Source organism: Scomber japonicus, chromosome 1 (assembly GCF_027409825.1).
Source record: "Scomber japonicus isolate fScoJap1 chromosome 1, fScoJap1.pri, whole genome shotgun sequence".
Taxonomy (NCBI): domain Eukaryota; kingdom Metazoa; phylum Chordata; class Actinopteri; order Scombriformes; family Scombridae; genus Scomber; species Scomber japonicus.
Window position 1 is genome coordinate 2,007,735 of NC_070578.1, and position 25,422 is coordinate 2,033,156.

Consider the following 25,422-nt stretch of genomic DNA (forward strand, 5'->3'; position numbering starts at 1 on the left):
GAAGTTGCTCATACTGTAGTGACAAACCCACAGAAAATTGTTACCCAACTCTGCAGATCCCCTCAGTTCTATTCTAGTTCATTTCACTCTGATCAACCTGGCTTCCAGTCATCTGTTGGCTTGTCACTCAAGGGAGGCAAGAGGAGCAGCAAATGAATAACATGGTCAACAGGAGTCTCCATGTAGGCATCTGCACCATAGGTTTGAATGTATTGTTCAGTGTTGGGTTTCCCAAGTTGTCCTGACTACTGCAACACATTCTTTCATTCATTGTGATCATAGACTGTATAAAAGAAATGGACGTAACATCCGTGACGTCACCCATTGGTTTGTGGACTGCTGCTCAGAGGCCAATAGTTTCGGATCTGGGCAGCGCTATCTTAAAAATTCCAGGTGCATGCTGGGAAAAATAAAAACACGGATTCTACTTATATGAGCATTAGGCGGGGCCACGGGCGGGGTCATGGGCGGAACAATGGGTTGCTATGGTTGCAAGGGCTGGATCTCAAGGACATTGGTCAATCAACCTAACCCTAACCCTAACCCTAACCCTCACGACATAGCCACGCCCTAATGCATATCCTGCTTTATTGTCAAATATAAAATCAAGGAGACCAAAATGTCCCAAATGAACATCATGTTGCATTGAAGAAGGCTTTAAACTAGCGATTGAGACCATAAACACATTTTGAAAACGTTTACTGAGGTTAGAAATCAAGTGAGAAGTTGGTGAATTCTCCATTGACTTGTATAGAGACGGAAGTCCTTTTGACACCAAACGGTCGCCTCCTGGTGGCCTTTTGATAGAATGCAGTTCTAAGTTACTTCCGCATTGGCTTCATTTCAGAGGACCGGAACTCCCCACCTGATTGTGATAGACAGCAGTGAGTAGAAGGGTTGGGGTACAGATGGTTTTACTTGATATATGAAATGAAAGATATGATGATAGATATGTAGTATTGAAAAGGGGAAGATAAATATGCCTTTCTTCAACTTCTTTAATCTTGTTTTCACACTCAACAATTTCAACCACCAGCAGAAACTTGGAGGAGAAAACACAAATGACCACACTATAGCTCCACACAACTGTTCAATTTTTTTTAAATCTCAGGGTAGACCAGGTCTCCACTGTACTCTTTCATTTAGACCCAACATCAAAGGTCTATGGTGAATCTTTAGACTACATGCTATTACTCCTTAAAACACAACTATAAATTTAGGTTTAAGCTAGGTGGGTCGAGTTCAAGTTATTTCAGACAATTTAGTGGTAGTTCTAATTTGTTCAAACTTGAATAAATGTCTACCAAAAAAAAATCTCGGATGAGGTAGCACGCGAGGAGTATTGTGACCGACAGCTCTCATCCTCTGTCTGGATAATTTGAGCTTTTGAGCTGTGGGAGGCGGTACAGAGTTCCTTTATTTATAAAAAGTATTTTATCCCAAGTGCAATCTATATTTTAAACACTTCCAAATGATCAATACACACACAGGAAGTGATATGCACTTATATTTTATACTTCACATATTTTGTGATTTTATTTTAGGAATGATTTCATGGAGTTTATGGCTCTTATGTACATCTGTTATTGGTGAGACAAAGACAATTTTCCACCATGGTAGACAATAAAGTTCTGTTCTATTCTTTATTGCATTATATATCTATACAGTGCAATACATTAAAACAATAACACTACACACACACAACACTACACACACATACAAGATTCACAACGAACGTGTAATAAATCGGTGCACTTTAAACTTGTCTTACAATTGTGTCATATATTCTTGTCTTGTTTTGTGTGTGTGTGTATGCGTGTGTATGTGTGTGATCTGCCAGGGAACAACAGATGCAAATTAGCAGTTGTGCTAACTCTGGTGCGTTAACATGTGTATTTATTGATACCCGTTTCCATTATTGTGCAATGTCCCTTTTAAATAAATAAAAATAAAATAATATTCTAAGTGTGTAAAAAGATCAGTTAATGCATTAATATCATGCTGCCTTTTCTGCAGGTTGCATTTGAAAAAAGTGGTAAATTGTAGCTTTTGTGCAGTTTTGTGTCAAATGAAAGAGAACAGTGCTGTGTGTGATTTGTACCCCCTGCTTGTTGTAGAGGCCTCTCACTGAATGAAGGAGACCACCAAACTCCAGCCTGTGCCATCCCTAAATCTGCCTGCTTTACTACTGACCAGCTCAGAGTCAGCATACCTAAATAACATCCACATGTGTGCTGTTAAACGTCAGTGAGCCTCACTAACTAGTCAATCATGACACTCTCTTAACAAACAGCAGCGGTATTTACTGCTCACTTCTCACAGTGGAAGTGTTTCTCCCTCTGTGGTTAAGTGAGGAGGTGTGGTAACGAGGCGAGACCTTTACAGGTACAGACAAATGGAGTGTTAATTCTATTTTCCACATTTTATGAAAGCAACTTTTCCTTTTGGCAACAAATGAACACTGAGCTCAAACGATTAAACTCCTCTGGCTGCCAGCCATGGGGGGTTTTGCCCCCAAACATAATTATGCTTGGAAACTGCATCTGCAATGTCCTAAATTTATGGGAGCAATGAAATAAATTCAGCTGCAGCCATTTGCATTTTTTTCTGCCTTCTAAAATGGAGAATTAATGTAAAGCCAAGAATTTTCAAAAAAAGTGACCTTCAAAATAAATTAGGGGAATGAAACACAGATAAACAGTTATGAGCTCATTTTACATGAGTCTGCTGGAACCCTAAACTATGTAGCCAATTCATATTCCAAATGCAATGAGTGATAAATGGTAGAGTCGTGAATAATGAATGAAGAGGAACAAAGGTGATAAAGTCACTAGCCAAGTTTAGCTTCAACGCTTGTGATCCATTTACTGTATCACTTTTTCTTCTTTTGAGATATTGGAGCAGAGGGCAGAGGACATGAGAGACAGAGACTTTAAAAGCCAATGGAAAAAAAGGAAGAAATGAGTGTGGCAGAAAGAAAGAGTCTCTGTGGTCAAAGGAAACGTTGATCAGCACAGCTCCTACACTGGCCTCTGATAAAAGGAGGTTCAAAGCCAGTCTCAGAGACATACTGAAAGTGAGCCTGCATATTGGGATTCCTCCTTGATGTTTTAAAAGGAAATGTGTCGCTCCCTCTAGTGAAGTCGGAGGTCACAGTCAGCCTTCCTGGAGCTGCTTGAGAGTCAACATCATGTCTGGTGACTCTCTCTGTTTTTCTCATTGTTAACAAATGTCATGTGCAGAGCCAAACCAACAGGAACTCATCCTACTTACAAGTATTGTACTCCTAACCAAATCATAATGTCTTATTCATCTATAAAACTATTTTGAACACACCAGGAAGCCACACCTCTGCTGCTTCCTTCATCACTGCTGAAGATGAAGATATTTAGAAACATCTCCAAACACTACTAGCAGTGAAAATCAATTAATTAATTCAACTTTATTTATATAGCAGCTTTCATACAGACTAGTGCAGTTCAAAGTGCCTTACAATTAGTTGATTGACAAGCTGATAATAAGACAGAACAAGTGACAAAATAAAGAAAAGGAATAAAAACAAAGAACAAATGAAAAGACAAAAATCGAGACCAATGCACACAAGAGAAATAAGAATAAAAGTTTAGATAAAATGAGTAAATATATAAAATAATTAAATAAATGAGTTGAGTAAGATAGAAAAGAGAAATGGGGTTTATTAATAGAATAAAAACTAGGTTAATCGAAGCTTATAAGCGCAGTTTCAGGAGCGGGAACACACACCAATTACACCCCTTCCGGCTCCTATATAAACAGACCTAACAGCTTCCCCCTTGTTCACTCTCGCTTTCGAGTTTCACGTGCAGGCAGTCTCAGTAAAGCTTTCATGGTCATCCCAGAAACAGATCGTACTTCCCGCATCGCATCAACAAAACTTGAACAAATGCTACGATTACTACTCCAAGAGTGAACTCACCACGGATCACGAACTGCAGATCAACCCGATCGACTTGACTGAAGATTCCTGGGAAACCGGTTCTCCTCTCGTCACGCAGCAGCAGACCGCAGCCTTGCAGGCTCTTCAACCCACACTGATGTGACACTCCCGGTAGATCTCCGGCTTCCTCTCCTCCACTAGCAAGGGCAAAAACCAGGGAAGCAACGCACAAAGCCGCTGGAGCAGCAGCTTCAACTCTCCCCTCCTCAACCGCTTCAACAGTCCAGATAACTCTCCACCACACCGGACTCGCACTCTCCGTCCGGCCGCCTTTACATCCACAAACGGACCCCGACATCAGCGACCGAACTGCCAACGATTCCTGCATAGGATGCATTCCCTATCAACCTCAGCCACATTAAACTAAAGCTTCATTGTTTACTCAGCATCAACAACAGTTTTCGGTTTTCGTCTAAGCCAATCACCGCCCGGTTCGGCACGCGTGACGTCACAGAGCCCAGTAGCCCCACGGCCACAGCGCCCCCCGCCAGGTAGTATTGCGCTACTCATTCTACTCAGACTTGTCAGTATTATCGTTTTGGTGTCATAAAAGAAAAAGAAGGAAAATAAATAAATAAATTAATTAATTTAAATAAATAAATAAATAAATAAAAGTGGCTCCCGAGCAGCAGTCCACAAACCAGTGGGTCTTCTATACAGTCTATGGCATTATACCAACGGCATCAGTCCTGCATCATACGTTATCCATCTCCACTACTTTGTAGTAAAGATTCATGATTAATTTAAAGTTACTTCCACATTGTCTTTTCCATATACCAGCTGGAAGCTTCTCACGCAGCTACTCTAACGTCACTTTGCCATTGCACACGGTTACACGTGCTTGAACATTACAAACACCAGGTTGCACGTTGCCAGCATTTCGAGTCAATCGTCATTTTAGGCATCATCTGCCATTAAACGCATCGTATTGCACGTTACTAACACAGTTATCACAATACTAACCGAAATCACTCTGTATTGTCCACGTTAAAAGCTGGATCGCAAGCTACTAACACAATTTATCACAAATACAACTAACCTGAAATTGCTTCTATATTGTCTGAGTCATAAACCCCGTGCCGTCTCCTCACTCCAACCGCAGCGCCGCTCCTAGACAGGGACATCAAGCACCGGGATGCCTGCGACCCATGCGGTTTCTTACTCCAGCCACAGCATTTCGTTTAGACAGGGACATCAGGCACCGGGATGCCTGCGACCCATGCGGTTTCTTACTCCAGCCACAGCATTTCGTTTAGACAGGGACATCAGGCACCGGGATGCCTGCGACCCATGCGGTTTCTTACTCCAGCCACAGCATTTTGTTTAGACAGGGACATCAGGCACCGGGATGCCTGTGACCTATGCGGTTTTCTTTACTCCAGCCACAGCTTTTCGTTTAGACAGGGACATCAGGCACCGGGATGCCTGCGACCCATGCGGTTTCTTACTCCAGCCACAGCATTTCGTTTAGACAGGGACATCAGGCACCGGGATGCCTGCGACCCATGCGGTTTTCTTTACTCCAGCCACAGTGTTCTGTTTAGATGGAACATCAGTCACAGTGATACCAGCAACCACGTCATTTCCTCAATACGACCGCAGCGCTTCGTTTAGACAGGGACATCAGGCACCGGGATGCCTGCGACCGTGCTGTTTTCTAAATCCAACAGCAGCACTTCACTTAGTCGTCTACATCAGGCACCGGGATGCCTGCGACCCATGCGGTTTTCTTTACTCCAGCCACAGTGTTCTGCTTAGACGGAACATCAGACACAGTGATACCAGCAACCACGCCATTTCCTCAAAACGACCGCAGCGCTTTATTTAGACAGGGACATCAGGCACCGGGATGCCTGCGACCCATGTGGTTTTCTAACTCCAACCAGTGTTCCGCTTAGACGGGAACATCAGGCACAGTGATACCAGCAACCATGGCGTTTCCTCACTACGACCCCAGCGCTTCGCTTAGACAGGGACATCAGGCACCGGGATGTCTGCGACCATGCTGTTTTCTAAATCCAACAGCAGCACTTCACTTAGTCGTGTACTTCAGGCATAGAGATGCCTGCGACCGATGCTGTTTCCTTAAATCCAACAGCAGCACAGCACTTGTTTAGACAGGGACATCAGACACCAGGATGCCTACGACCCATGCTATTTCCTTAAATCTAACAGCAGCACTTTGCTTAGTTATGGACATCAGGCACCGGGATGCCTGCAACCCATGCTGTTTATTTGTCCAACCACAGCACTTCGTTCCAAAGGGAACATCGGGCACCGGGATGCCTACAACCCTTGCCGTCCCTTCATTCCAATCACAGCACTCGGCTTAGGCCAGAACATCAGCACCAGGATGCCAATGACCACTTCAATTCGGCCAGGATGTTTGATGTCAGTGACCCTGCCGTTTACTCAACCCAACCTTGGCTCGCCTAGTTCGACAGCAGGCTTTTATCGTGGACATCCTGCTCTAGTTGCCACAGAAGCCTGCTCTCGTCAAGGCTCCTGGCACCGAGAGCTGCCAGCACTCTGCTTCAACCGGAACATCTGCCCCCGGGCTTCCAGCGCCCCGCTGTCTCATCATCAAGGTACCAGGATAACCCATAATTGACTACGCTGATCCCTGCAGCTCATTTCTCCCAGGCAGTGACACCGGGATGGCATTGCCCCCAAGTGCTACTCCCGCAACTTCATGCATCGTTCTCCGCCAAATGGCCAGCTGAGACCACCCCCTTTCACACGTTTAACGTAAACTACCTGTCGTTCTCTCTCGTCACTTCGACCATTTCATTATCAACGCCCCTTTCATATGTTTAACGTAACCTACACTTCGTTCTATCTCATCACTTCTACCATTTCATTATCAATGCTCCTGTCACACGTTCAAAGTAACATATATATATGTCGTCCTATTTCACAACCATAACTATTTCATTATCGACGCTCTTAGAGCCACCTGCGGTCTATCGTATCGTCCTGTCGCTTCTGTCTTCCTTGTCACGGAACCAATCCTGTCTCGCAGAGCTTCGCTTGTGGTTCCATCTCCTCTCTAGCCGGAATGGTATCTCCTTCTTTTATGACGATCAGCTGACTAACTCCCTTGACATCCAGCTACACTGATGCCGCTCCTTCTGCTGATTTTGGGGGTTTCTACAACGGTAGATGGTTAGCATCAGAATGGCCCCCAGAACTCATGGACAATTTGCCAGGTCGCTTCCTCCGCCTCTTCGAAATCTACCCCCGTAGTAGCCACCACTGTTCTATGGGGACACGAATAGTCTAGTTAATCCATTCTTATACACTATGATAATCTCAGTCGTTGAAATCATTAACCAAGGTCGCTCCAACTCCTTTTCAATCACGCCATTCATGCGTCGCTCACGTGGCACTCCATCACTAACCAATATCCTCCGCGCCGCCTACGTCCCAGGCCACCATAATACCATTGCTGACTCTCTCTCTCATTTTATGTTCCAGAAGTTCAGAAACTGGCTCTGCACGCCAAACCGCTGCCGACTTAAGTTCCTCCATATTCTGCATTGACTTCAATCTGTAAATCCATCTTTAATACTCCTGATCTTCGAATTCCAAACTACAATATTAACAGCTTATCTTCTACACTCTCCTCCAACTGGACAGCTTGGAATAAGTTCCAACACTTTCATGACCGACACAACATCATCTCCCCCTCGTTCTATCTCACCACTGTCATCTGCTACATCACCTATGCTCATTCTGCCATGAACATAAAACACCTACTATCAAATCCTACCTCAGCGGTACTAGTTTTTCTCCAAACTAATCACAGGTAATCCCAGCCCAGCCATAAACCATCCTCAAGTAAGTCACTTCTCGCTGGTCTCGTCAGCCAAGAACCAGCCAAACGGCTTTCTCTTACTGCCGATCTGCTGTCCACTTGCTTACACACCATTCGTTGAGGATACCAAACTCCTCACATCGCCCTGACCCTCAAAGCGATGTTCATATTCCATATTTCATATAGCATCTTCAGTTTCCTTGGATGCTCAGAATTCACTGTGTCACCATCACACTTCGACCCGTGCCGTCTTGCTTGTATCTCGGACTCTCACTATTAACGCTCATTAACGTATCACAGCTATATCTGCTCAGACTCAATGATCTAAGATCCGCACGAGCACGTCTCAAATAATTGGAGGTTTTTGGGGGTTCGTCACTGCCCGGGCGCAGCGGCGGATCCTTCGTCCGACCTCCCCACACCGCATCAAGAATCACCGTATCAAGAATCGTTCCGCATCAAGAATACACAATTCATTCAAATTCTGTCAATAAATCTGTTAAAACGTATCTCGTTGGTGATGTGTTCCTTGCTCGTGAATCGAAGCTTATAAGCGCAGTTTCAGGAGCGGGAACACACACCAATTACACCCCTTCCGGCTCCTATATAAACAGACCTAACAGCTTCCCCCTCGTTCACTCTCGCTTTCGAGTTTCCCTCCCCCCCGCCCTCTCTTCTGTTCTTCTCTCCTCTCTTATAGGTTCCTGGGGGTTCGTCACTGCCCGGGCGCAGCGGCGGATCCTTCGTCCGACCTCCCCACACCGCATCAAGAATCACCGTATCAAGAATCGTTCCGCATCAAGAATACACAATTCATTCAAATTCTGTCAATAAATCTGTTAAAACGTATCTCGTTGGTGATGTGTTCCTTGCTCGTGAAAATAGATTTAAAAAGCAGCAAAAGAAAAGTCAAATAAAAGATGATGTTTAATAAAAGCTGGACTAAAACTAGATTAAAAACCAATAGAAAAGTCAAATAAAAGAGATTCAAAGACAACAGAAACATAAATAAAATCAATAAGAAGATCCAGCTTATTGTGCTACACATTATACATGTCTTCCTGAGGCTTACTATCTTATTACTTTATTACTCTTTGGAGACATTTCTAAACAAGCTATGGTAATCACAGTGTTCAGGGGTAAAAGACCACCCAGCACAGCAGTGTGATTCATTGACCTGTTTTTAATGGTTTTTGGACAACAATGGAGCTCTACAGCACAGAGGAATAAGACATTTCAGACTTTTGGATACACACACAATGCTTGTTAGTAGGATGAGTTCATTGTTGGTTTGGCTCTGCACATTAGATTTGTTGACAATAAGAAAAATATTGAAAATGGCAAGCCAAATCCTTTAATTGCAGTCTGGGACAAATTTTAAAGTGAAATTTGGGTCATGCTGTTCTCTAGTCACTAAACCTCAATTACCTGTCTCTGCACTATTTCACTGCACATTTAAAAAGAGGCTTCTTTTTATTGGTGATCATCTCGTTACTTCTATTATGACTATTATGACTGTGATCCATTAAAACTAAAACTGTGTGTGGTGTAAAAGATGGTGGTGGTGTTACCATCAGCTTCTAGAGAGGTCATCACTAATCTCTTTCTAGGTGGGTCTTTACCTCAATGTTAACATCTAAGACAGTTCTGTTCTGAACAGTTGTGAGATGTTTTGCCACAGATGCTAAAGTTTCAAATCATAGAATGCAGCTTGACATGTGATTGACAAGTTCATAAGTTAGAATAGAAAAAAAAGAGTCAACTGGTGAGCTGATTGTAGTGTTAAACAGTAGAAGAACAAGCTATCTGTAGATGTAGACAAAATAATACAAAAATAAAAATAACTCTGCACATATTCAACATTCAAGTGCAGGACTAAACACTTTGCAAGCAAAGGTTCATATCTCAAGTTATTTTACAAAAACAAAAACATTGTGATTAATGTTCAGAAAATGTCAGTGAGATGTTACTAAAGTCAACACCCCTTCTCTTCTTACTCAAGTCACTGTTGACTTTTCTAGTATTGAACCTAGACCACCACTTTTCCTGAACCGTAACTCAGAGATTTTAGTTGAGCAAAAATAACCGTAAAAACATTATTCACGCTTTAGTTGTCAAATATATTATGGAAGAATATGCTGTTTATGCTATAATATTAAATATGCTGTCAATGAACGTGCAGATACTTTCATTAAACATCCCAGCCAGCATGTCCATGTGGGCCCCATAAGGGTTATATTTGGGCTGGTAGCATGGGTCCCACATGGGTTTGTCTGCAATTTCCATGGTGGCCCCAGCTGTGTTTGCCCATATGGACTCTAAGTGGGATCAGGATGGACCTTAAATGGGGCCCATTTAGCCAGCCCACATGGGCTTCACATGTGGGGCCCATGTTTCTGAAACAATATGGGGCCCTACAATGTGCCCTGTTTATGCCTATGCCTGCTCAGCCCACTTACATCCCTGATTGGCCTCATATTACTGAAACCATGTGGGACCTGCACAATTTGCCCAGTTCAAGCCTGTGCCCACTCAGTACCCATGTAGCCCGCATTTAACCCATGTGGGGCCCACATGGACATGCTGACTGGGATGTTTCATTTATGCTGATGAAGAATGTAATTCAGGTGATGTATTGCTGTTGCTAAGTGCAGAAGCCATGGTGAAAATGATGGTAATTCATAGGGATAGTGGGTTGTCTGCTGATCTACACACACATTACACACAGAGTAGAGGTTATGGTCTGGTCCACTGTATTAAGTTGCAGAGCCTCACAGAAGATCCAGTGAACATCTCCTAAAAATCAACAAGGTCAAAAACCTCAAACAAGCTCAGAGTTTCAAGCTTCACCACAGCTCTCTATGGATTTTCACTTCTTGTGGATCTGTAGCTAAATGCATTTGATGCCTTGAGGTTACTTGCATTATTTACATGTCCCTCTTGATTAGACTGAGAGTTGATAGAAATGCCTCTACCATCCTGTTATCTTGACTTTCATGAGAAAGTAAGCATAAACGTGTTTGAGGGGAAAAAAACCCCAACAACTGTGGACGATGTCTCCTGTAGCTTCAATCCTTCGCCCCATGAGCCTCTGCCTGTACTCTTGCAAAACTGCTGCAGGTATAACGGCCAAACAGCCAAGCTATCTGATTATCGTCAAGTGGCCCTTCTTCTGCCAGCTCCTCTAAAGGACCTGGCAGGAAGCAACATGTCATCACAGCCTCAGTGACTTTTCAGAGCGCCCCTGTTTTTAAAAATATGTTTTACTATTTGTTTTATTATTTTATTAAAGCCAGAGTAGGTTGCATGGATTGAATTCCTCCTCCTAGATCTACAGGCTCTCTAACCATCCAGGCATGGTGCTGTGAAAACGCCTACAATCTGCCCACTGCAACAAAAGTTCCAGTATTTCTTCACTGTCTCACTCCTGAGGACTTTTGCTCTGGCTGGAGCAGGGGAGGAGGATTCTTGGATGAGGAAAGATGACTTAAGTGCAACTGGCAGTCGCAGACAAACCCGATGCTGAACCTGGAGCTCTCCAACAACAATACAGAGACTCTTTCCACTGCGTAAGGCCCCACTCCATCCACATTACTGAAGTGCTACAAAGGCTGCCTTGTATTGGCCATTAGAGGACGTTGGCTGTGGCATGAGGAAATGTGCTAATGCCATGGATAAGGCTTGGGTTGCTAAAAATAGTGATAGTAAAGCTGGGTAGGACCTATTAAATTTATTTTTGTTATAGACTGAAGTGTTGAGTCAGATTTGTAGTCTACCTTCTTTATTAGATAATCAGATACTTATTGAGTTAAATAATAATATAGCCAGTATTAGACTAGACTAGACTATTTATTTTTGTTATATTATTTCAGTATGTCTGCTTGTTTTCAGACAGTGTTCAACATTTCAGAACTTTTGCTTTGTTGGAATGGAAAAACTGGTTTGACAAAATAATCTTGAATCAGGATCTGCTTACAAGCTTTATCCAAAGCTTTAAGATGAGATAAGATAGAACTTTATTGATCCCTGAAGAAACTGTGTGCTACAGTTTCAAGATAACCAGGGTTGAGAAGGTTACTTTGAAAATGTAATAGCTTACAGATTACTAGTTACACTATTTAAAATGTAAGTAATGTAACTACTTCAATAACTCAATCAAAGTAATGTAATTTGAGGACTTTTCTTCAGCTGTTCTTCATGGATACTGACATGATTTATAGGAGAGATCATTTCTTATAAATCAACATTTATCTCTCATTGTAAAATGTATTCATTAGTTCATGTAGATTTATGAATATAAAATAAAGAGATTTGATGAATAAAGAGGGATTAATTGGTACTGTGACTCCATTTAAGCCCATGTGTGCCCACTTCATGATTTATTTACTAAATATAAAAACAATATTGATTTCAAAGAATTAAAAACAGCAATATATGTATTCAGTAACATGTTCAATAGATGAGATTTTAACTTTATTTTGAAGAAAACTTCAATGAGGAAATACATGACTGTTCTTTTATTTGAAATTCACAAAATGGAAATTGAATTGAAATGTTTTAACTAATCATCTTGTAATGAATCACTTTAGTTCTACTTTCTAAATATATAATTATCATATGCAGTATGCAGCACTGTGAAAGGTTTTTTATAGATGGATAATTTTGGTATTTATGGAAATAACAACCATAAATACAAAAGGTAGATACAATTACAAATACCAAAAAGTAAATTAAAGAGTAGAAACAATTCTAATATAAATATAAATTAAATAAAGAATCCAATTATCAAATTATATGATATTGCTAATAAAAAACACAGAAATAAAAGTAAATTGCACAAATCCTGTATCACATAAATACACAAGTAGAACATTATATGAATTGTGTTATAATTTGGTAGTGTGATTCATTTTACTTTTGGCATCATTAGGCTTCCATAGCTACGCTAGATTCCTCCGCTCCTCCTACTTCAGGCTCTCAGTGTAGAGACCTGCGGCCAACTTACTGCTGCTCCTCTCCTCATCTCATCTCATACATTTGACTGAGATCTTCTCAGCAGGTAGAAGCTGCAACAAGGTTAATGATCCACACGTGACATTATAAAAAGAAGACAGAATTATAGCTTCACGAGACAAAATTAACTTCGACGAGAAATATCGTTGCGTTTTCGTCTCGCGAGATCTCGTCACGCCCCTAATCAATAACAATAGCAGATGTGCAAGCTGTGCAGTAGTCAGGTTCTTAAGTCTTTTAATTGACTAAACTAAAAGTTAATGATTATAAAAACTATATCAGAAATATATAACATAACTGAATTCAATCCTGTTAATGGCCATGAAATGAGGTTGAAAGGTGTGGAAAACACTTGTAAGTTAAGTTTATTTAGTTTAACTACTGTTCCCAGGTCAACAGTGAACTTTTGTCTGAAACATACTCCTCAAAGTAAGCAGCCATGTTGGTATTGGTACTAAAACTCACTGAAATGCAATGAGTCAATGAATCAATGTTTAATTCATGTGACCCAAAAAGTGTAGTTTTAGGAATCATATTTAGCAACAATATCAAGTTTTCCATTTTGAAATGCAGCATTTTTGAAGGCATATTCTATTTGTTATCTACAAAGTACACCCACTGTTATTTTGGACTCAATCATGTGGGCATTATTTTCTTTATGAGTGTTATTATTCAGAGCTGCAAATGTTGCTACAAGAACAATGACATGAAAATGTGTAAATACTGTGAATATTTGATGGACAAAATAACAGAAACACCTTTCCTGAGTGATACTGATTAAACACTGAGGTTTACCTTCATGTCAATCAAGTGAATGGAAGCAAAGCAGGGATTTCTACGCTACTTCATCTACTTCCAAGGCGCATGGAGAAGTTGAATCCCCTTCATTAGGGTCAGGGTCAGCCACATATAAGCCACAAGCCTAAACACATTAGTCTCAAAATAGAAGAGTTCTTTAGGAGCTCAAGTGTTGGTGGACTTTTGAACTCTTCAGATCGAGGTAATGGAGCCAAACGTTCACCCTCAAATGTCAACCTCAAGTGCAATTCTCAACATTTTCCTAAATGTCCAGATATTACTGACATGTGAGGTTAAGGAGGTGCTTCTATGTTTTATATTTCTGATGTGTAATGCTTGTGTACAATTCCACCCACAAAGCACAGACACACCCCTGGTGCTCTCTGAAAATGTCAGACATATTAAAAGCTATGAAATATTTACATGGTCAATGGTCTTTTTCAGAGGATCCAGCTATATTCATTTCTACTCCCCAGAGCATGCCAAAGCAACTTCATTTGAAACATTTGATACAATACTCAAGCCCGAGAGCCAGTTTCTCGGGTATGCATATATATTTGCTGCCAGTATCTACTTCATTAACCTAGTAAAAGTTGGAAAAAACGCTGGGTAGCCCTGGGAACATTTAAACAAACTTTCACCTCAAATTTCAAATATTGTAAAATTGCTATTTGTTCTGGTGGTGCGTCTAGACATCTCAGGCAGGTAAAGTAGAAAAAGAGAGAGGAAACACATGGCTTCTCACATAAAGAGTTTCATTCAGGGTAGAAAGTTGAGAAGTGAACATTATGTATTTATGTATTTATTGGTTAGTGTTTTTTATTTTGCGGTATTCAAGCAAACTACAGCGAGTAATGAATACTGATATGTTTGTCAGCATTTTCTATTTAATCTCCTATGACGTATTGAATGATCAGTGTTAAGACAGTTTTGTAAAACTAAGATGGAAACTGACTGAAACTCATTTCCAAACATTTTCTTCTTGGCTCTTCCTGTTATACACATTGTTGGGTTTGGATTAGATCAACCAACTACAAGCAAAACCAAAAAAAAAGACTAGCACTGGCCAAAACACAGTTATGGATTTAATCTGTGGGTGGAAACCTGCCAGAAAAGAAGTCATTGATACATTAATGCTCCATCTGATAATGGGTGGCTTTCTGTAGCCAGATGGCATTCTAATGGTCCAGCCTTGATAAATAAGGCTTTGAGAGAAAGAAAGGCCCAAGCTGAGATGGCTCCTAAGGGTCTGTGGCCAATAGGGGTTGGAATCAAAGATGAACTCACCATACAATATATCATGATAACCATTGCAGGATAACGTTATATCAACAAATGAGTCTGTGGTACATGATATATATCACAAATCTATGATATATGGTAAATAGACTGTACTTATATAGTGCTTCTCTAGTCAATCAGATATTTGTATCTGAAGAAGAAAGAAAAATATCTTTCAAAGAGCAGGAAACAGATAATGTTCAGTGTTTATTAACAGCACATTAGCATTATAAAAAAAGAAATGCTACCAAGTATAAATATGAGTAAGTGTAGCCTCAGTTTGTGGCTCTCACAGAGCTGCTGGCAGTGTTAACAAGTCTGATAAGAAACAACAAAGAAGCCACATTGTGCTAATAAGCTAAAGATGTATTCCAGTTCTGTGGCAGTCAACAGAACACATGAGCCACTGATAACTAACTGTGATAGTCAGGGCTGAAGAGTGATGAAGAGCCTCTTATAGTAGAGCCACTAACTTCACTACAACACAGGAACCACACAGAGACTTTTCAAAGGGCTGTGAATGTGTTTGCGGTGACTGTCAGAGTTCCAGTGGACATAGAGAATCTGACAGCAGCTGCTCATGTCTGGCTATTTTAATACTTTTCTTCTTCATTGTAACTTACAATTGCCACACATCTGACCATCACCAGTGTGTTTAGCATCTCCATAAGGAGATGGAGGGTAGTGGTAGTGGTTGATGGTTCTACCTCGGCGGTTTGAATCCCAGTTCCTCCAGTCCACATATAGATGTGTCCTTGGGCAAGATACTTAACCCCAAATTGCTCCCGATGGCTGGACCAACGGTGTGTGAAAGGGTTAGATTCCATTAGATGAGCAGGTTGGTACCCTGCATGGTAGCTCTAGTCATCAGTGTATGAATGTGTGTGAATGGATGAATGTGACATAAAGTGTAAAAGCACTTGGTGAAAAAGACTAGAAAAGTGCTATATAAGTACAGTCCTTTTACCATTTACCTTCTACCCCTAGTGGCTAACAGAGAGGTTTGACATGGAGTCAAGACAGGTGAGAGCTCCAGGGCCCAGCACACAGATATGCAGCTTTGTTATGAAACTCCCATAGAGTCTGACTGGGAGGAAGATTGTGCAAGAATACAGTATGTGTTGAACTAGAAGATAGAGATTAGGCTTTAACTGAGGGCGTATTCTCTAAAATGACCTAGAAAGCTCATGCGATGAGCTATTTGCGGAGGGTTGGAAAGTTTTAGACTTGTAACATCTGGAGTGGAGAAAGAGGTATAATAGTGATTCAGATTTAAAGTGCACTGTGTTAAGTATTAAGGATTAGCTTGAAAAAAACATGAAAGTTTAAATTGAAACCTTCACTGCATACAAGTTGGACACAGATAGGGATTTCACCTACATTCGTCCGCTGTAAGGTGAGGCAGGGCCTGTCCTCGTACCAGCCGGCACGTAGAGCCGTCGCCTCCACAGACGCCACAGTTATCCTCTCTGGCACCGCTGGTCAGCTGGCGATCACAACCCACCTCCTGCACACACATCACAATTACACACTGTTAAAGTCAAGATATGGAGCCGATCACTAGATGAAGAGACACAAAGTATACACAAAGCAAGGCTGCATTCTGTGTTCTTCACAGCAAACATAGATCATTTCTGTCATGCCTGTGTCTGAAGTAAGGATTAGTTCATAGAAACAAATGAAATCATTTCAGCATGTATAGATGCCAGCCTCTCTAATGTGAGGATTTGAAGCTTTTTTTCTGTCATTATGAACCCAAAACCCTTTTAAGTTTATCCACACTGTGTCATAGCTCTAGAGGACACATTATTGTTCCAACAGTTGGTTTGTCCAGCAACTTTGATACAGTTTGAAATGTTTTAACAACCATTAGATGGATTGTTGTGAAATTTGCAACAGACAATTATTTCCCTCCGGATGAATTATAATAATTTTAACGTATAGACCTACATTTTTATCCATTTTACAATGAATATTTACAGAGCTGCTGCCATGGCTGTCTGAGGTCTAATTAGTGAAAATGTCCTCAAGTAAAGGTCTGGAACATCATCATGTCTGCTCTTTTTCAATAGCTTGAAGCAGCATTGTAGTTCCATCAGCATCTGTGGCTAGTAGCTAGATTGTAGACATAAATAAATACAGTACAATTCTATTTATTATTATAGTATACTAATTACATATAGTATTTACAACTCAAATAAATAATAAAATAAGAATAAAAAGATAAGATAAATCAATTTTCTTTCCTATATCAAATAAAGATGGTATTTTAAAATAAAGTACAGTGATTGTGCTTCTTAAATAAAGTGCTTTTAAACCATATACTTAATTTCACATCTAATAACATTATACCAAGATGTCTCTCCTCTTTTCTCTGTGTGTATCTCACTGACAGTTGAGTCTCTCTGCATGTCCCAATACACAGATTTGATTGGCTGATTAGCATCATGTGAGAAGACTGGCTATGCACACTGGACTTTCTGAGGGCCGCTCCACTTTTAGACTTTTCATCAGTTACAGGTCTGGGTCCGGATAGGACAGTGTCTGGGTCAGGGTTTACTCTAGACCATAGTATGCCTATTAGTGATCTCTGATGTAAACAGAGTGAGCAATTTGATAAAACCTTGCCTACCTGTTAGAGACCACAAAATCACCACATACGTAAAAACATAGTTCATACATGAATCAGTAATACAAACAGTAAGCCTGCAAATAATATTTTTCTACATACATATATATAATGTGGAGGACTGGTAACCTACTGTAGTTCCTCTCTGTGTAATCTTTCTTTCACAGCATGTTCTGTATTCAAATTCAGCTTCAATCACACAAATAACAAAACCTAAACAACAAAATAATGAGTTATATCTTAATATTTGATTTCACGTCACAGGATCTTTGTACACAGTCTCAAGCAGTGTGGTGCCTGACAAATGACTTGTAATGTCAGTTTCACTATGCACACTATGTTCCCAAAATCCCCATGAGATGCCATTATTACATATGTTGCAGCATATTTCAATTAGACTTCCTAGGTTTCAAAAACAACTGAATAGCTTTGTATATTGAGTGGTAGAATTGTGTATAAAAGCAATTATTGATTCTGATTCTGAGTTGATTTTTGGAGAGCTCGTCATTAGAAAATTGACAGCATCTGTCATTTGTTTAGGGGTCAATGATGTTTTTTGTGTCCATGTGGTTTAATCAAATTTAAAGGGGTTAGAAATTGAAAATAAACATATGAATAACTTGCACACATTCTTTTATTGTGGACCCAGTATCCATAAACCATTTTGAGAGAATATATTGAAGTGAATGGAATGAATTGACTTTATTGTCCACATGAGTGGAAATTTGTCTTCAGCTTCCTCCAATACATTAAGAATACAAACAATGCACACCATATCATGAAGACATTACAAACAAATATACAACACACACACACACACACACACACACACACACATGCACGCACACACAAAAACAAGAGGTTTATGGCAAAAATGTCTAAGTGTTGTGACTATAAAAATGACCAAATAGTACCAAATAATTAACCCTTTATTCCTCAATTTAATTTTAATTTTCTTTTTCAATTTCAACCAATCACTTATAATAGGTCTATAATACACTGTATAGCCAAAATTGTTACTCTAAGACAAAAATGTCCCATTAAAACTACATTTTTTGACCCCCCTTCCAAAAAATGACTCTTTCATGCGTTCCTGTGTTTTGAAGCCCTGTCTTCAAAATAGAGGATTTTTTTCACCAGATAAAGTCATTTAGCTGTATTTTGCCTGTGGAAGAATACAATGCATTGTTACCCAGGCCTGCTCGTCATGTATTATGAAGCACAGCAGACCAGTGAAAAATGAGCTGAATGTGTTTGTATGGGTGTCAGAGTGTGTAATGTATGTGTGACATACATAACCCCACCTCCACCCCAGTGTAGAAAGTACCATCCCTCCCCACTCCCTGCTGTGCTGAACCTTGTGTTTGTGTTTGAGGAGTGATGAGGTCAACACTGTGTATATACTCTACATCCAAATACTAATCTCATTTCATGCTTTGGCTGACTGACAAGTTTATATTCTTGTGTGTGGTTATGTGTATGACTGGTACAAGTCCAGTGTTATTGATGTAGCACTACTAATCACCCTCTACACTGAGCCATACTGAGCAACATAATACATTATGTGTCCATGAACGACTGAGGCCCCTATCAACAGGATGACATCATGTGTCTGTGCTTTCCAAAAGCCTGTTGAAAAATATCTATAAAGCATATTTATGATATAACAATGCTATGGTTCAATTTTGGTTGCTTAGATTTAGGGGGAAAAATAATAGTTTCTGTTAGAATAACTACTTTAAAGTTAGGATTAGCAAACTTTGTGGTTTGTGTTAATGTTCTAAGGTCAAAAGATCATTTTCGTCATTGTTACAATAATAACCACATGATGAAAGGGCACATATAAGTGAGTTTCTGTTATTCTTATGCTGTTATGATGTTGGACATGTATGTTAAACATGGTCAAAGGTCCAAACCTTGAGGTGATGGTATGGTTTGTTTTCAGAAGCTCTGAACATTCTCATATCGTCTTATGCCTCATATCACTTTACTGTAATACCACTAATTATGTGCTTTTGCTGTAAAGATTCATGTTAAACTGAAACTGAAATTCTGTTCTGCCAATAAAAAGGTGGATCAGCTCACTTTTTGATTTAACCCTTTACATACTGTTCATATACTCTCTACACTAATTCACATTCATAACTTCATCAGTTATTAATAAATGTTTAATTAATCCTTATGTTTGATTCACTGTATAGAACAAATACATTCAGGATCACATTTGATAGAATATGATGAATGTTTTTAATAAACACAAGCCAAACAAGAAAATGTCCAGCTAGAAGAAATGTTTATATGGTATTTTTACAGTTCTCAAATGTAAAAATGATCCTGGAAAATACACACACACACACACACACACACACACATACACACACACAGACACACACACACACACACACACACAGAGTCATGTTCATATGCCGAAGCTTGTCATTGTAACTTACCATGACAGGCTGGCAAAACAAAGTGACATAAACATACACTCATGGGCACATACACACACTTGCAGCTCTCCTCCCATTTCCTCCCAGGAATTGTATTTATTTTCTCTTCTGGTTGTATACAGCTGGATTTCATGCTGCTGTGTGCTGTATTATTAATCCACATAAAGTACATGCACTAGAGGAGGAATTGGCCTCATTCCGTCACAGACACAAACTTCCTGCTACAGTACCCCAGCAACCAAGAGCTCCTCTCTTTCTACTGGTGCCTCCATCACTGGGGATACCATCTCAATCCCCGCTGTGTCCTGGCACCAGCTGCTGTTTGAGTGCATCTATAATCCATCTCCCATTACTGATGTGAAGTACCTGTATCTGGCCTGATCACTAGGAAGCTTTTCACTTTAATTATGCACCACAAGCATCCTAAGTAAACACAGTCTCACCAGACATTGCTTTTAAGTCACAAAGATTCTGACACTCTGTTCAAACTAAGTTCAGCTTTCATATCTCAGTGCTTGCCAAACAACCCAAGCCAAAGTAGAGAGGGGGGGGGGGGGGGGGGGGGGGGGGGGTAACTTGTTTTAGCCTGGAGGAAATGGGCTTCATTTGTAAGGGTCTTTCTTTTTGCTACCTGGGTGCTTGCCAAAGAGCTAAGAGCTTCCCAATACTGAAGTCTCCCACTACTCAAGCCCTGTCTACACTAATGTTGATGCATTTGAAAATAAGTCTTTTTCAGTGCTTGCTGATAGCCTTCCACACACACACACACACACACACACACACACACACGCTACAGTGCGGATTGGACTGACCTTTTAAAATACAATACCAATGTAAAGATTGTTGTTAACATATTCTATATTGTGATATAGCTGTTGTCACTGTCCCACTGTGTCTCTATATTTGTGAACCCTTGTAGTCCAATATTAACTGTACACTATCTACTGACACTGAGCTGTGATAATAGAACACTGTGGAGACATGAAGGCAACATTGTGCATACAGTGGAATTCACTACTTGGTGTAAGACTGATAGACCTCTATACAGTATATGTAATGTGCTGAAGGCCAACTTTTACAGGCGGAAATTAATCTTATTGTTAAAATGAAATAAATGGAATGATATAATGAACAAAAAAGTAAAGTCAGCAGTAGATTTAAAAAAAAAAATACATAAATAAAGTTAGTTTAATGAGTGCATTGTAATTAAACTCTTCTACTAATGTCTTTGAATGATAAGTTCAAAGGGATAGTTTGGGTTTTTTGACATGAAGTTGTATGACATCCTCACCATCAGTGTTGTGCATCAGCAGTGGCTTTTCCCCCACTGCGTCCTGTGAGCAGAGTTCTGGCCAATGCTTTTGGTGTTGAAGAAAGTAGTTCTGGCTAGTTTCTGGGGTCACAAAGATAAAGCGTTTTGCTTCAAACAACAATATGTGTTCAAAAGAGTAATACACCGTGAAACAGCTGATGGAAAGGTGCCCAGCTGTCAACAGGTGGCAGTGTACAGTGATACGAAGGGAGGGAAAATAGTGCCAGGTGATTGTGAGGACTTTTTTACGGACAACGATTTTGTGATGCAAATGTATTACTCTTTTGAACACATATTGTTGTTTGAAGCAAAACGCTTTATCTTTGTGACCCCAGAAACTAGCCAGAACTACTTTCTTCAACACCAAAAGCATTGGCCAGAACTCTGCTCACAGGACGCAGTGGGGGAAAAGCCACTGCTGATGCACGACACTGATGGTGAGGATGTCATACAACTTCATGTCAAAAAACCCAAACTATCCCTTTAAAAAAAATGAGTAAAGTTGGAACTTTTCACCCCTTTGTGGCGCCCCTGTGAACATGACAACAAAACTGATTCTGACTTGAGCATGGAAGTTGTTTTTTGACACTGGATCAAAAAAACTCCCACTCTCTGTTCAAAGATAGTCGGTGGTGTTGGTGTCTACCTTCATATTTCCTCTGGTCCATGACCTCTGACCTGTTCCCAGTCGTCCATGGTTCACACACAGTTGATGCCTGTTTCAAGTGTTTCATTCACTCTCTTGTTCAGGGTTTTTGCTGATTCATTGATGCCATGTGCCCCCCCACAGCTGTCAGATAAAATGATTTCATGGTTGTAGAGGAGGGGGCCGGGGGGATCACTCAGGGCAAGTTCTAATGTATGGCACCTTTTAACAACAAGGCAATACAAAGTGCTGAAAAATGTATTAATCCCTGTGAGAGGACTGTTTTTTTTTTTTTGCACCATAAGAGAGTCGTATATTGTTAGAAAATGACTGCGAGGTTTTTGGTTAGGAAATGGAAATATTTAAAGATGACAAATATGAGCATGAATAACTGGCTATTTGCAGCCTCGACAGGAACATATGGTACAGACCTGCAGGAACCCATCCAAGTCAAATCCCTTTTAATGTTGTGCCTGTATTGGATGGAGGACAGTAGAGAGCTGACAGAAAATGAGGGGAGAGAGTGGCAAGCATGCAACTAAGACCCCCAGCCAGATTTGAACTAAGGATGTTGCTGTCTAAACCCCTAGGCCACCAGGATGCCCCTTAACTGTACTCTTAATGATAAGTCTTCAGGTATTAGTACTCTTATATGAAGACTGGTTTGAAGCCAGTATCAGCCTGAAACGTTCCACACTGGCATGAGCCAAGTTGGATCTGGGCGACTTGTCAGACACTAACAATGGCGGTTCACTGTAACGTAAACCGCAGTCCAGCGAGAAGCACTCCGATGAGGCCCGTTGCTCTCAGAAATTAAACCCAGGCACAAACAGATTTGACTCATTCAAACATGAAAGACGCGGGGCTGGCAGCGCAGGAACGCAGCTGAGTGGTGCTCACCTCTGTTCTGACATGTGAAAACAGCTCAGAGCTCTGGTGAAAAAGAGCTACGCAAATATAATCCATCAACTTCTCAACCATGAAAGTGTCTGCTCTACTCAGCAGCTCTCTTTTCAACATGTTGCATATAAGAAGATCCATTATGGCTGCAGACATTGGCAAAAGTGTTAAAGCAGCCAGCGGCAGATATAATATAAAGGAATGAGAAGAGATGGGAGAGACTGGATTTTGGTATGGGGAGAAAAATGCTTTATGTACTAAATGAGTTCAATCTTTCAGGGTGTGTCTTGACTTGTCATGGCTAGAGAAACCCAGGTGACTGATGACATTAACCATGGCTCTGTTCCATTTTAGTCCTAGGAAGCCATAGCAGTGAGCCATCATGCACAATGCCAGCGCTTTGGAGCTGGCACCATTAATGGGATGCTGTCATTATAAAATGTTATTAATTACTCCCATGCTTTTCCTTTGAGCTATTTTGGAGCACCCTGTCATTAAGACGGCAGTGTTGGAATGAAATGCTTGTTGTATCGCATGTCTTGGTGTCTGACGCCTCCCTCCTTCCACTTACAGCAGAAAGGTGACACCGCTTTCAACTTCTCTGTCAATCTCTGGGTTTTTTTTCGTACCCCCATTTGTGCATTATATTGTGTCTAACTGCTCTACGTAGTCCTCTTTAGACACGCTCCTCAATGTGTGATGGCGATGGCAAAACACGGCTGAATCGTACAGGGCCTGAACTCCATGCACTGCAACTTGGAAAACATGTGCAAGTAGAGAAAAAGCTGAAGCACATTTGACAGCAAATGCTCTCTCTTTCTTCTAAATGCTGCAAAGAAAGAGCTGCAAAGCAAGCAAATACAGAAATACAGAAAACAACTACATACAAAAAAAGTCATACACAGTGATGGAGAGGAAATGACAGGAAATGTGGGAGTTTTCTAGCTGGATTTAAAGCAGGGACGCTGTGACTGCAGGCTTTTCATAACAATATCAAATATGTATCAATACTTTAAACATGGCTGGAAGACAAAAAATCTAGTTCATTTTAAAAAGCAATTTTTATGTGTCGTTAAAATCAACCTGTGAAAGGTTAATGTATGATTTTATTAGTTTAATGACAGATAAAGAAATTAAATTAGAAATTAAAAAGGCACCCTTAAACCTTACATACTGTTTAGGACAGATTTGACCCATTTTGACATTTGACAGCTGTAAAAATTACCCTTAATGTATTTTATTCTGAAATTTGATTACTTTTCTTGAGGATTTCTTTTTATGATGTAGCAGTGAAGACTGATGGCTCTAATGGTTCTACAATAAACCCCACACTTCCATAAAGTTCTGCTCATTTTCACTTTACATTAAATACATTTCCATCATTATTGCTATGTTATATTTTCATGTCTTAGGTCAAATAGGACATGATATTGTGTGATAGTAGCTGAGTGGTGTAAAAGCTAAAGAATACACTCTCTCTGCTCTCTGAAACATGAATCAAGGTTTAATCACATTTATTGATCAGTCAGATTGACTATTGATGCTTTCTAAACAGATCTGTGGTTCAACATTTGGTACAGACACTTTTTATGAGGAGAACAAACTGTGAGGGTGAGGAAAATGAACAGTATGTGAAGGTTAAAACAATGCATGGTATTACATTACAGCCAGCTGCAGTACACTGTGCAGTCCTAAGTACTAATGAGTCTGAGTGGGCATTGTTTAGTGAATGTGGTTACTTTTGTTTTGCATTCTATCATTATACAGGCTGCACAAATGCCAGCCTGTTAGGACCTGAAAGTCTCCTAGCAGGAAGCACAGCAGCAGCTTGCTTCCGTGCAGGTGAAGAGATGGACTTCACGTGTGCCTCTGTGATGGAACAATAGGCTTGTGTGCAGGCTCATTTTAGAGAGGATTATATATTATTTGTGATACGGTGGAGTTCAGGATGGGATGTTGAAGCCAGGATTGTGTGAGTCATATAGCTTTATCAGCTCTGTGCTGAACAGAGAAATTCAGCTCATTGTTAGCATCGTATTTTGTAAGCATGGACACTATTTGACACGATATGAGATTAAATATTAACTTTGTTTATGTAATGCAGGATCCTCTCGTAATGGGTGGTGGTGTCTCTGAGGTCTTCTTACATTAGCTGGAGTTGTTAACTTCACTATTATAATATAGTATAATAATAGTTACATATTTGCAGTTCCAAGCTCTCTGTAAGTCTGAAAGCACCCTCAGGATCAGGTAGAGGTGTCAGGAAACAGCTAACAAATTACAGCTGATTGCTCAGCAGCATCTGTTGATGTCTCAACATCATATAAACACCTTCAGCTCCTTTGATATAGCCCACATCTTTTTCAAATAGTGTTATATCCAGAAGGAACAAACTATTTATTTCATACCTGGCATGTTGGTAAAAATTGCATCCAGATGTTTTTAGCTGAATGCTTTTTTCTTTTCCAGGGAGACTTTGGATGCAGGTATGAAGGTGAAGGAGTGGAGAACCTGAAGCTGTAGCGGCCAGTCATCATCAACCAGTTAGTCATTTCATCAAATGTAATATTTGGGTCAGTGTAGAGAAGGGACTATTTAAG

The 25,422-nt window shown here is 40.4% G+C and overlaps 1 protein-coding gene across 1 annotated transcript in view; it reads right to left on the reverse strand.

Annotated features, from left to right (window-relative positions):
* Positions 1 to 25,422, reverse strand: part of adamtsl3 (ADAMTS-like 3) — a gene marked incomplete at its 5' end in the record, with an annotated part of 289,382 nt that overhangs the window by 90,276 nt on the left and 173,684 nt on the right. The window contains one exon of the mRNA XM_053321975.1: positions 16,266 to 16,392. Coding sequence (XP_053177950.1) covers positions 16,266 to 16,392 — 127 coding nt within the window. The remainder of the gene's footprint in view (positions 1 to 16,265; positions 16,393 to 25,422) is intronic.